Source organism: Petaurus breviceps, unplaced genomic scaffold, assembly GCF_028583685.1.
Source record: "Petaurus breviceps papuanus isolate PSGF00001 unplaced genomic scaffold, PetGlider_PUasm1.0 220, whole genome shotgun sequence".
NCBI lineage: Eukaryota > Metazoa > Chordata > Mammalia > Diprotodontia > Petauridae > Petaurus > Petaurus breviceps.
This window is the reverse complement of record NW_027185876.1, coordinates 23,064,966-23,079,012: the sequence shown is the minus strand read 5'-3', so window position 1 is coordinate 23,079,012 and position 14,047 is coordinate 23,064,966. Positions and strand designations below refer to the sequence as shown.

At 37.4% G+C, this 14,047-nt stretch overlaps 1 protein-coding gene across 3 annotated transcripts in view; it reads right to left on the bottom strand.

Moving 5' to 3' along the window:
- The window catches only part of FIRRM (FIGNL1 interacting regulator of recombination and mitosis), a 72,743-nt gene that overhangs the window by 34,025 nt on the left and 24,671 nt on the right, over window positions 1-14,047 (bottom strand). For all 3 annotated transcript variants that reach the window (XM_069094745.1, XM_069094746.1, XM_069094747.1), the window contains 5 exons: window positions 12,011-12,159; window positions 10,987-11,116; window positions 5,549-5,735; window positions 3,918-4,000; window positions 3,541-3,592 (listed from right to left, as the gene is read on the bottom strand). In XM_069094745.1, coding sequence (XP_068950846.1) covers window positions 3,541-3,592; window positions 3,918-4,000; window positions 5,549-5,735; window positions 10,987-11,116; window positions 12,011-12,159 — 601 coding nt within the window. The remainder of the gene's footprint in view (window positions 1-3,540; window positions 3,593-3,917; window positions 4,001-5,548; window positions 5,736-10,986; window positions 11,117-12,010; window positions 12,160-14,047) is intronic.

Sequence of the window (14,047 nt, the reverse complement as noted above, 5' to 3'; positions counted from 1 at the left end):
TAGTTTCTTTTTTTTTTTTTAAAGCAATCGGGGTTAAGTAACTTGCTCAAGGTTACACGGCCAGTTATTTCTGGATGTGGTGCTGAGTATCTGAGCCCGGATTTGATCCAGGTCATCCCGACACTGGAGCCAGTGCTCTTACTCGCTGAGCCACCTGGCCGCCCCTAAGCAATTGGGGTTAAGTAACTTGCTCAAGGCTACACAGTCAGGTGTTTCTGGGTGGGTGTTAAGTGTCTGAGCCCAGGATTCGATCTCCAGGTCTTCTCAACACTGAAGCCGGTGCTCTTACTCGCTGTGCTACCTGGCCACCCCCTAGTTTCTAGTTGAATAGTGATCATTACTCTATGGAAAGTTTAGAGATGATATCCAAAATACTGCCACTTGGTAAGAGACACTATTACCATAAACTTGAAAATCATTGTCGTTTTCAATTTATACAGCATACCAAATTATACTGCAACACGTTCAACTCTCATATAAGCAGACGTATGACAAATCCTGTTGTGTTTTGAGCTGAGATATCATATACAAAGTATACACATTTAATTTACACTTCTAGTGATAATATTCATTCAACATCACATCTGTCTTCTTATCACATTTTTTAATTTATCCAAATGTACCGAGCTAAGAATTCACCCTGCACAAAACTGGCAGCCTTCTGGACTCCCCCCCGCAGAGTATTTATAGACTATAGGATCTTGGAATAGACCTAAGAGGCCATGTAATCCAACCCCTTCATTTTACGAATCAGGAAACTGAGGCTGAGAAGTCAGATGACTCATTCAATGTCACATAGGTGGTAACAGAGGCAGAATTTGAACCCAGGTTCTTTGACTCACATGGATTTGTGAAGGAATTCTTGGTTGCAAGTTTGTGAAACTGCTGAAATACTCTTCAGAACAATTATAAGGACAACAAATCCCTTAGTTAAAGTATTTAGACTTGGACACCAGACCTCAGCTGAATGAATCCTCAGTCAGATCCTTCAGGCCTCTTCTCTCATTGGTGAGTTCTTCTCCTAGCTTCCATTTTGGGGGAAGGCCCAGATTCCTAATTTTCTGTTCTTAGCCACCATGTCCCCTCATCCTTCCCCTCACTTCTCATTTTCTATTTTATGAGTTGTCTTGTCTCACTAGATAGAGTATGAGTTCCTTAAAGGAAGGAACAGTCTTTTTGTTTATATTTCTGTTTGCAGAACTCAGTAAGTGCCTGGCAAATAGTAAAGCACTTAACAAATGCTTGCTGACTGATTTTTAAAAAACTGACGAACAGATTACTCTTCCAATTTTCTCAGTTTGTCAAAGATGGCTTCTGACAAACCTCCAGAGAAATTTTTTGCTTGCTGCCTTTATTTTTAGGGGCATTAATTAAAAAACAACCTGTTCCTTTTCCTTCTAAATTTGAGTTTTTTATAATTCCATTACAATATTCTGTTCTGTACTGATAAAATCTTCATGTCCTGAGAATCATCAGTGTTTAGAACACTGTCATATTTTGAGGAAAATCATTTGGAAAACAAATTGCATGCTTTTCTGTTTAGATTTCAGTGTATTTCCTATTTTATGAATTTGAGTAACATGACATTCAGCATACTTTCTCCTAAGTTTCTTATTGAACTGCAAATTTCTCAGGCAAGGTATTGGGAGCATTGAGGTAATATACCTTCCCAGACATCTTCTACAAGCATAGCAGGTTGACTCTATTAGATACTTTGTACTTCCTTCCAAGAAGAGCAGTGAAGGAGAACTAGACACTCAGGCAACAACAGCCAAATATAGATCAGAACAACTCATTCTCTTTCCTGCTCTTTGGGATCCTTGAAGTCATTAAACATTAAAGTACACACTGACTGAATGAGGAGAATCTTACAGAATTCTTCAGTTTTCTCTACCTCCTGATCCACTATAACAGGTGCTGTGCATAAACTGTTACTGTTATTGTGAAGGTTTTCTTGGAAACACTTGTCATGGGTACTTACTACACAAGCTGATTAAATATCCCATTAAATAATATTTGTGGTTACCCTTACAAGCAACTCCACCAACTTCTTCATTTGCCTCTTCCAAAAAGAACCTGAGTCATTCCTTCCATCTAGCTGCCACTTCTTTTTATCTTTGGGTTTCTTTTACAGTAAGAATGTCTAGATCAAAAGATTCAGTTATTCCATCTACACGCACCTGATCACTAAACAAGGATCTCCAATCTAGATTATATTTAGGCAGTCTAAAAATTATGTGACTTAGCATCTTATGCTATTTTTCTACACACTTTGCCACCATCACTGCTGAAGAAGGCAGGGTAGGAAGGTATGTAATAGACTCAGAAATAATTTTCACTTTTCTTTGTTTCAGAGATTGACGTGGTGAAAGTATTCATCACCAAAGAACAAGCCTACTGGTGATGAGGCTTTTCATACTCAGCTACACTGGTCTGCAGAAAGCAAAAACATTCTGCTGCTAGGACCATATTCATAAGCCTTTTAGTGAGAGAGAGAAAACCTACCAAAATCTGTGCTTTTATGGAAAAGCCTTTAAGAGCCTAAGGTTATCTCCATCCTATGATAAGGGATCAGAGAAGGTCTTTGTGAAGAACCACATAGTAAAGTAGGTGAAAATACTTTCACAATGCAAAAATTATCCCTTAATTGATCAAGCCAAAATTTCCAAACAAGGTACAGATAGCAAAAGAACATCCTGTCTACTGAAAAGCTACAAAGGGTGCACAAAACTTCTCAGAATTTAAAATGGACCTCACTCCCTCAATCTATTTCCTTCTCAATTAAAACAAACACCAGAATAACTTTAAAAAAAAAACTTTTGGTTTTTTCCCCTTTTTTGAACTTTTGTTTTTTTTAAATAAAGTCAAAGTTCATTTCCATTTGGTGGTGTTGTTCAATCACTTGAGTTGTGTCCAACTCTTTATGACCCCATTTGGTGTTTTCTTGGCAAAGGTAATAGAGTTGTTTGCCATTTTCTTCTCCAGCTCATTTTACAGATGAAGAAACTAAGGCAAACAGAGTTAAGTAACTTACCCAAGGCCATACAGCTAAGTGTTTGAGGTGTAATTTGAACCCAGAAAGGAGTATTCCTCACTCTAGGCCTGGTACTCTAGGCACTATGGTGCCACCTAACTGCCATTTCCATAAGCAGTCCTAATTCAGAAGTCACTATGAAAGTTAAGTCATATTATTTGAATCAGATGAAAAAGACATTTTTTTGGGCATGCATAATTTCTGGTTTCTACTTTACATTCAATCTTAAATTCCTTTTCATTTAAAAAAATTCATTTTATCCGTATCCAATTCATTCTAATCATTCTGAGATTTTCTCAACATTAACAATTTCCCCAGTTTTCAATCACTATTATTATTTCTAATTCTTCTTTCTGAAAGTATCAAATTAATCACAGAAGAAATGAACCCTGCAGTTCAATATGCATACTACTTCTCACTTCTAGTACTCTCCAAGTTAAAAGTAAAGACGAGAATTTGCATACCTAAACACAGTAATGGACTTTAGGCCTAGTTATCCTACTCACCAAATGTGCTATTACGGACACATGATGGGCACAGAGTTCAGCAGTCCCATACCTGAGACGCAAAAGAGAAATAATTCAGGCTTATATACTTATTAAGACAAACAAGGAAATGAGCTCTCTAAGACAATAACTATTTTTAAAAAGAAATGCAAACTTCAATCATTTTCAAGATGACAGAAAATTAACTAAGAAATGATAGTCTGGGCTTCAGAAAGATGGCCTAAAATGGTTCTCTGATCTGTAAGACTACTCTTCTTCCTATACAAAAGATTAAACCTGCAACCAAAATACCTTTGAACTGACAATTAATTAGTGCTATTTATTCCTACAAATCAATGTAAAGATATATCAAATAGCAATTTCAGATTATACCTTACCGGGCCAGGAAGCACCATATATCCATAGCTAATAAGGAGGTGATCATTCCAGAATTGAGTACAGCATTCAATAATGTGACATCCTGATAAACACAGAAATTTGTATTTAAAAATTACATATGTAAATATATATTCTCTATGAAATGTAAGGCCCTTGATGGCAGGGACTGTTTCATTTTTGTCCTTTTTTCTCTTTTAATATACTGCCTGGCACAACAAATACATATCTGTTGATTAAAAGGTTGGTGCCAGATTGTGAAGAACTAGAAATGACAAAACAGAGGAATGAATATTTTGTTATGGAGGAGGCACTGATGCTTCCTGAGCAGGGGAGTAAAATAGTCAGAACTGGTACTCTATGATGATCAGTTTAGCAGTTTCATAGAGAATGGACTGGCAAAGGAAGAGGGTGGATGGAGGGAGACTTATCTGGATGGGCCTGAACTAATATGCTTTTGATGTGAATGGAGCAAAGGGGCCAGATGCAAAAGATGTTGTAGAGGTATAACTGGTCAAAGTCAGGAACTGATTGACTACAGGAAATGATTGAGAGTAAAGGCTTGAGGATGACTCTTATTACAGTCAAAATAAGAGAAACTGAGAGACAAAGTTCTGAGCATGATCAATTTATTAGTAAAGTATAGATTTACCAAAAAAAAAAAAAAAAACCAGGATCTCAGCTTTCTCAGCAAAGCTAAGACCCTGCATGAGGGAGACAACTCTCTTTTATAGTTTTGGGGAGTACAGAACAAAGAACAGGACTTCATAGGCGGAGAACAAGATATGATTGGTTAAAAGTACTCAACATCATGAATGGTGAAGTCAATATGATTGGTTACAGAGCTGAGGCATGGAGGATAATATGATTGGTGGGAATGAGGGGCAGGCAACAACCCCCTCTCCCTCCTGTGATAAGAAATGTTCATTGTTTAAGTGTACCTATAAGATTAGAGATAATGGACTGGACTTCTTTGGACAACAAACCAGACATACTTGAAGGATAGTTTGGTGGTGTAAAAAGTACTTTACTTTTTCCAATTACATATAAAGATAGTTTTCAACATTCATTTTTATTTATTTATTTATTTTTGCCTTTTGGAGGACAATTGGGGTTAAGTAACTTGCCCAAGGTTGCATGGCTAGTTTTTTTTTCATGTGTGTTAAGTGTCTGAGGCCAGAACCAAACTCAGGTCCTCCTGACTCCGGGGCTGGCGCTTTACTCACTGCGCCACCTAGCCGCCCCTAGAGAACAAAATTTTAAGTATTACGCTCCTTCTCTTCTCATGTAGGATTGTAGATTTAAAACTCTCTATCCACTATGCCTCTCCCTCCCCTCCACTTCCCTTCCCATCTCTACTTCTAGAAAGATGTTAATCAAATAAATGTACCTAGATATGATTAGCATAAACATCCACTTTCTAGAATGACTATTAAATAAAGGTGAAGGAAAAATAGAATGTTAAAGAAGATAAGAATAACTGTCAAAAAGACTATATAGAAACATTCTTAGCATCTACCCCACAATTTTTCTCCCCAATTTCTATGTTCCATAATTTCAGTGGAAAAATAGTAGGAGTGATATCTATTAGTTTTCAATGATAAACTCTGTGCAAAATTTTACCACAGCTTACCAGTTCAGGGAATAGTGATGGGTGAAATGAAGTAATGAAGGTACACAAGTGGACACAAACATACTGATATAAGGTGACAGCCACTTCAGCTTGTCCTTTACTCATAACTTCTAGCAAATTAGCAGGTAAAGAGAGTTCCCCCGAACACTGCTCAAAACTGTAGAAAATGGCTTCAAGTAAAGGCATCCTAGAGAAAGCAAGAACATTGAAGCCAATATGGTTACATTTAATCCTCAAACACACAAGTGTAACTGACAAATATGAGGGTTACATGGGCCAAGAAAAATGTCTTACATGATAGAACAAAGATACATTACACACGACAAAAGGGATACTTTCACAGAAACGTGGGAAGTCTTACAAGAAACAATGTAGAGTGAAGAGAGAACTGGAAAACTATTTATACAAGGGCAACTATGTAAAATAAAAACAACTTTGAAAGACTTAAGAACTGTGATAAATGTAATGATTACACAATTTTAGAGTACTGATGAAATGTGCTACCCAACTCCTGATAGAGGTGATAAGCTCAAGACACAGTTTGAGGCATACATTTTGGGGATATGACCAATGTGGGAATTCATCTTGCTTTACTAGGTATATATTACAAGGGTTTCACTTTTTTTTTTTTTTGCTTCTTGGAGGGCAACTGGGGTCAAGTGACTCGTCCAAAGTCACATGGCTAGTGTGTCAAGTGTCTGAGGCTGGATTTGAACTCAGGTCCTCCTGACTCCAGGGCTGGTGCTCTATTCACTGGGCCACCTAGCCACCCCCACTTTTTTTTTTTCAACTGGGGAGAGGGAAGTGGGTTAAGGTTAGAGTAGGATGAGGACAGGGAGAGAGAGGAAGAGGGGAGGGAGGAGAGAAGGAAGAGAGAGGGAGAGAGAGAGGAATTACAAAAGAGCTAGACAGTTTTGATAAGTACATATTGATAACTACATGTTGATAGTTAACTCAATTTTTCATCTACTTAAAAAGAGAAGCAAGCTAAAATGACAAATTCACAGTTTTCATGAGCAATCCCCTCTCAATGTACAATGTATATATAAATTCTCATTTTATATGTGTTTAAGTTTGGAATTTAAAAAAATAACTGACACCTGCACATGCCTGTGTGTCATTATGTAGATATGAAAGACATGGTAGTAGAACAGAAAGAACACTGAACTATTCAAGCTTGAGATGACGTTTTACCATTTGTTAGATGAATGACCTTGAATGAGCCAATTAACTTCAAAGCCTTGTTTCCTCGTCTGTAAAATGGGGATAATATTTGCACTACTACCCCATGGGCTGCTGTGAAGATTTTTGTTGTTATTCATCCTTCATTCTCAATGAGGATCATTACATCAGGAAGGTGATGCCTTGACTTTGCAAGTGAATTGGATTTAAGTGAGATAAAATCAGACAGAATAGTAAATGAGCACTGGATCTGGAGTCAAAGCACCTAGGTTTGAACTGTAGCTTTGACATTAACAACCCATGTGACTTGTGCAAAACACTAGTCAATCAAATGACCATTTATTATGTGCCTACTCTGTGTCAGGCACAAGCACACAAAAATGAAATTATTCTTACTCTCAAGGTGTTTACATTTTAACAAAAAAGACACTATGTACACATATAAGCATATAAAGAATACATACAAAATAGCTAAATACAAAGTTATTAAAGAGGGAGGGTACTAGCAGTTGACAGGGAGTAGGTGAGCAAAGACGATGAGGCAGAATTGTGGAAAGAGGGCATTCCAGGCATGAGGGATGGCTGGTGCACAGGTTAAGAACCTGGGTACTGTGTGAAGAACAGAGAGAAAGCCAGATTGGCTGGATGGCAGAGAATGGGAAGGGGGAAGAAGTATAATGAGGCTGGATAGATATACTGGAGTCTAACAGAGCCTGAGGTTTACCCTAGAGACAATAAGGAACCACTGGAGTTTATGGCAATGGCATGATCAGAACGGCACTTAAACACAATTTCTTTACCTGTTAAATGGTTTTGACCTCTAAGGTTCCAGGTATGATCCCATATCAAAGTACCCTGTAATTATGAAATACTACAAATATATAAACTATTATTAATAGATCCTCCACAAAAGTCCTACTCTAATGACCCACTTTGATGGGGAAACATCACTGAGTTCAAAGCTATGGCAATGAAGTACAAACCGTGGTAGGCTCTTCCATGATGGAAAAAATTTAGATACTGTTGTGGAAACAAGACAGTGTCTAATATCTGTTGATCAACTTGGAAGTAGCTCATCACCAGAATTATGATTCCTATTTTATAGTTGAGGAAACTGAGGCAGATGTTATGTGACTTGTGCAGGGTCACACAGCTAGTAAGTGGCATAGAAAAGAATGAACACATGAAATGGAGTGTCATTTATGGGGAACAAGAAGAACACCAGTCAGAGTATGCCATCTCTCTTAAAGTACAAGTCTGACATGTTACCCCCCGCCCCCCACAATTCAATAAGTTTCAGTGGCTCCATAAAAGAAGTGGAGGCAGCTAAGGAGCATAGTGGATAGCGTGCTGAGCCTGAAGGCAGAAAGACCTGAGCTCAAATACAGCCTGAGATATTTATTAGCTCTGTGACCCTGGGCAAGTCACTTGTCTGCCTCAGGTTCCTCAACTATAAAATGGGGATCATAATAATATCTATCTCCCAGAGTGGTGGTAAGGACCAAATAAGATTAATATTTAAAAAGCGCTTAGCATAGTGTCTGGCACATGGCAGCTACTCAAAACGTCCTTTCTTTTATTTCCTTTTTCCCTTTCTTCCTCCCTCCCTATTATTTCTAGGATAAAATATAAAATCCTGCTTGACTATTGAAGCTTTTCATCACCTGGTCCCTTCCAACCTCTCCAGTCTTCTTATATCTTCCTTCCTTCCACATACTCAGTGATCCAGTGACACTGGCCTCCCTGCTCCTCACTGTATGCATTTTCACAGTCTGTCTTCCATGCCTGGATATCTCCCATGCCTTAGTTCCTCCTCCTGGCTTCTCTGGCTCCCCTCAGGTTTCAACTAAAGTTCCACCTTTGGCAAGAAACCTGTCCCAGTCCTCCTTAATATTATCACCTTCTCTCTGTGATAATCGTCAATATTTGACCTGTCTTTCTACAACTTGTTTTTATATAGTTGTCTGCATATCTTTCCCCTTCATTTGACTGCGAACTACTTGAAAGCAGGGACTGTTTTTGCCTTTTTAAAAAAAGATCTTGAGAGATCCTGACACACTGCAGAGGTTTAACAAATGCTTGTTGACTTAATTTGACTGCAAGAAGTGGGAAGGAAAGTAATGCCAGGTTGTAAAGGTTTTTTTAAAGCTAAACAGAGGAGTTTACATTTGGTCCTAAGGGCAACAGGTAGCCAGTAGAGTTTATTAAATAGGGGTAATGACAGGGTCAGAATTATGCTCTAAGAGAATTATTTTAGCAAATAGTGGAAGGAGGAGTAGAGTGGGAAAAGATGAGATAGGTAGATCAATTAAAAGGCTACTGCAATAGCAGTTCAGGCAAGAAATGATGAGAGAGAAGCAAGCTACCTATCTCCTAACAGATAGGTAATGGTCTCTAAGACACAAACTTTTTGGACATAAGACAAGACAGGAATTCATTTAGCTTACTACGCTTATTTGTTATAAGAATTTTCTTCTTTTTATTAGTAATAAGGAGAGGTGCAGGGGGAAGAAAAATCAATTTTTGGTTATTGAAAATAAAATTTTAATAAAAAAATAGAGGTTGTGAAAGCATGAACTAGGGTGGTGAGAAAGGAAAGGACAGATATAAGGTTTGTTGGGGAAGTGAAAATTACAAGATTTGACAATTGACTATGTGAGGTCAAGTGACAATGCGTAAGATCTGAACCTGGGAGATTAATAGCACAGTAGAGCCTGCCATAGAAATTGGAAAGTTTGGAAGAGGGGTGGATTTTAAGTGGAAAATAATGAATTCTGTTCTGAATATGAGTTTGTGATGCCCACAAAATATCCAGTTCAAAAGACAACTGGAAGCCAAAAGGAAATCTCAGTCACCTGTGTAGAGATGATAATTAAACCCACAGGCACTCGTAAAGTTACCAAGTGAAATAAAGGAGAGGATAAAGTACAGATCCTTGGAGTCCACATAATAGTTAAAAGGTATAATGAGGTATAAAAAAAAGACAATCATAAGTGCTATGGGTGTTTGGAGGAGGGAGAAGTCAACGTAGGCTGGAACTGTTAGGTACAGCTTCATGGAAGATATCACTTGGGTATCTGAGAGGATGAGTTTACATAGTGATATCCTTATAAATACTGGAGGATGTTATGAACAAAAGCCCAGAGGGATTTGCACTATCTATTCAGGGACAACATGGTATGTTTGCATAGAACAGGATTAGATAAATCTGGTTAGGGGCCAGACTGGAGAAAAACTAACATGCCAAGCTGAAGTTTATGGATTTACATCCTTTAGAAAGTAGGTAACACAAATCCAGCCTCAGACACTTAACACAAAAACTAGCCATGTGATCTTGGGCAAGTCACTTAACCACAACTGCCCTCCAAAAAGTAAAAAAAAAAAAGTAGGTGACAAACAAAGGTCTTTGAGCAGGAGAAGAAGAAAGTAGTATATTAGGAAGATTAATCTAGTAACTGTGCTACAAAGAGTTTAGGAGAGAAAGTTTCAGCCAATTAAGAGGCTGAAATAACACAAGTATGAATAAAGGCAATAAAGGCATAACACTATTAAGGTGTTATCAGAAAATGGAAAGTCAGAACAATTTGTGCTATATGCATATGATGTAGTATCATAAGAGAAAGTGAGTATTAAAACTTTTAGAGAAACGTGAAAAGACCTATGTGAACTATGCAGAACCAGGAAAACAAAATATACAATGACAATGACACAAAGACTAAAATGAAGCAGAGATGAAGAAAATACACCTCCCTCTTTTCCTACATGCTGTCAGACATGGTCATTCTGTCAGCTGCTCAGTTGATTTTACTAATTTGTTTTTCTTTGTTATAATGGAATGTTCACTAGGTGGGGATAAGTTATGATGAGGCTATCTGGAAATAATAGTAATGTAAAAACAAAAAGCATCAACAAAATTTTTAAAAAGAAATCTTAATGTAGAGATGTGATATTTAGTATTTTTGTACATCATGAAAATGCCCAAATTATATGATCAAATGTGAGATCTAGTATTTTAAATAAGGGACAATATCCAATTAACTTCTGAATTATAAAGATTAAATCACATTGAGAATGGTTTTAGTGTTAAATTGTCTTCATATTCTAATTCTCTGAAAACTGGTAACCCATATATGTAAAAAAGGGAACTCATTACCAATCAGAATATTTGATTAGATAGAGTATCATATCAAATAACAGAGAGTTTATAGTAGATCCATCTATGATGCTTTGTATTTAATAAAAAACATTCTTATTACCTGGGTTTATGTTCAGAACATTGGCTTCTCTCACACCAAAGACTCTGTACATTTTCAGGCTGAGAAGGCAATTTGTCCATTATATTAACCAAAAGGAGACACTGTGGAAGCTGTAGCTCAGAAGACAGGTCTTAAAGGTGACAAAACAAATGAGAGAATAATATGATATACATATTTATAAATATACAAATCACATTATTTCAATTAAAATTAAATTCTGGTGATTGAGACATATGTAACTTTTTAGAGCAATGGAAAGTGTGTGTGTGTGTTAAATTAAATCAACTGCAAATGCAGGGGGAAAGAGAATCAGGAAATAAATTGCAGAAATGGGAAATAATACATTACCTCTACAAAAATGTCACTTGGTACAAGCTAGACATAATAAATTATTCTATATAATCCAAGAAATACATACTAAGTAGCCACTATGTATGTAGACAGCGCACTAGGAACTAGTGATAAAACAAAGGTCTACTTTCAAAGAATTTATAATCTAATAAGGGAGGTTGGGGGGAGACATATACATGAATAACTATGATAAAAAGGAAAGAGTAATAAATGCTTAAGGAGTCCAGGAAAAGTGCTTTGAGAAATTTGGGGGAAAAGAGAGAACATTCTCCTATGAAAAAAGGGCCTTAAGGAAAGTCTTTATGATAGACAAAATATCTTCCTCCTTCAACAAGAGGAGAATGGGATGGCAGGGGTGGGAGAGAAGGGAGTGAGAGGAGGGTAACGCATTCCAGTAATGGGGAAAGCAACAACAATGGTATGGTGACTGGAGGAGGCAGAAAGTGAATAAGGGACAGAGAATCGCCCACTTTCAATGGAACACTGAATACATTAAGAAGAGTATGGTAAGTGAAAAAAAGAGGGAATTGAATGCAAAATGGTTAATGAGATTTTTGTATTTTATCTGGCAGACAGTGGGCAAAATACTAAAGTGTTTTTCACAGAAGAATGATATAATCACAACAATGCTGTAGGAAATATTACTTCAAATTAATTCTGCTTTGGAACTTACCCAGTTTGTCTCCTAATACTGCCTCCACAAAAGGGTGGAATGATAAAAGCTGACTGATGAGTGGATCCAGAGCCACTAGAAATACACCTAATACTTCCTTCTCTTGTGCCTTGGGAATCATTGTAGCATACAGACTTGGAGGAAATTTACTACAAAAGGGAAAAAAAGGTTGTTAAGAATCTCTAAGTAGCACCAAATTCTACATCAATAGATATCAGAATAGGTTAAATAAGTATGGAAAATCCTAATGGCTAAAATTATTTAAGAATTTTATCCAGAGGCAGTGCGGTGACAAGAATAGAGTCGGTGTCAGAATCTGACAGGCCTAAGCTTGGGTCCCACCTCTACTACACCTTGTTGTAGCCCTTTTGGCAAGTTGCTCCTGGTTCTCTGGGCAACTCCCTAAGGTTATAATTTGCTTTTTGTACTGGCAGAGAGAATTTTCTTACGGAGTTCCCCCCCACCAATGAAGCTGCAGGTCTAGACCAAAAAATGCAGTAAAATAAAACTCTAACTACTAAATTAATATCAAGGTCAACACTGATTATTTTTTTCTTAATTTCTGAGATAAATACTTGGTACAATATTGTACCACTTTGTAACAATGACAAACATATCGACAATACAGAGAATATCAACCTTGAACTAAACAGCCATGAACAACATAGGAAAATTATTTTTGTTAAGTGTTTCGGGAATAGTAGAATGCTGAAACTAGTTAACAGAATGGGCAGTTTGAGAATTTCAAAGCTTTTCAAAGTATACTACAATACTAAAGATAAACTAGGGAGGTAAAGGTTAGGTGCCTACTTATGTACCACCCACTATGCTATGCACTAGAGATATAAAATACAAAAGGAAATCAATTTTTGCCCTCAAGGAATTTACATTCTACAGGAGGTCAGAAGATAGAACACATTCACAGAGTGATTGGGATAGTCTATGCAAAGGCAATGAGGCAGGAGATGCAAGGTCCTTTATGAAAAGCAGCAAGCTTTCAAGAAGGCCCATTTTACTGCAATACACAGCAAGAAGAATACTGTACAATCTGCCTGGAAGCATGAAGTGAAGTCAGATTGTGAAGGGCATTAATTTCTACTAAATATCACACACACACAGACACACGCACAGACACACACACACATACACCCTCAAAGCTGCTTCTTAAGTGTGATGCAGTCCTTTCTATGTGCTGGGCAGTGGGGATACAAGTGCAAAGAATGAAACAATCTCTACTCACAAGGAGATTATAGTCTAATGCGAGAGAAGTACATATAAAAATATATAAAGTACAAACATCAAGTTAATAAACATATATACACATATATGTATGTGTGCATTATAGTGTATGTATATGTGCATATATAATATATACATATATTTATATATCCAAATGTATACATTCATATGCATATATTAAAATATATACACATAAAAATAAATAAATTGTGGATTTTCAGGACACATGAGCAACAAGATGGTGGACTACATATTTTCTCTGATCCCCATGACCTCTCAGACCTCTTCAAAATAGAAGTTATGCACGAAAGAAAAAGCAACTTAGGCTGTCTCCAAGATCTAGTACATCCAGAATGGAAAAGAAGGCTTAAAAAAAAAAACAACTAGGAACTGACACCAACTCTGAGCTCACTCAGCACTTGTCTCACACCTCCCACAACATCAGAATCAAATCTGTACTAGCAAACCCAAGGACACAATACAGGCTTACATAAAAACCCACCCCTGCACTCTAGTCACCCCTCCTTTTTTCCAGTGCCAGGGAATCCCTAGCTCCAAGCTGTGGAAATGTGCTCAGGCTGTGACAGCCTGCTTGGCAAAAGGCATTCAGGAGCCTGTTGGGGGGTTACAACCTGGCAGCACCAGTGTTGCAAAGCTCTGAACTGGCAATGTCAGGGAAAACAAGGTCTGAAAATTGCAGGAGGTAGACCAGAGAACTAAGAACAAAGGAGTAGGACAGGGTAGAGAGGGGGAGAGAGAGAGAGAGAGAGAGAGAGAGAGAGAGAGAGAGAGAGAGAG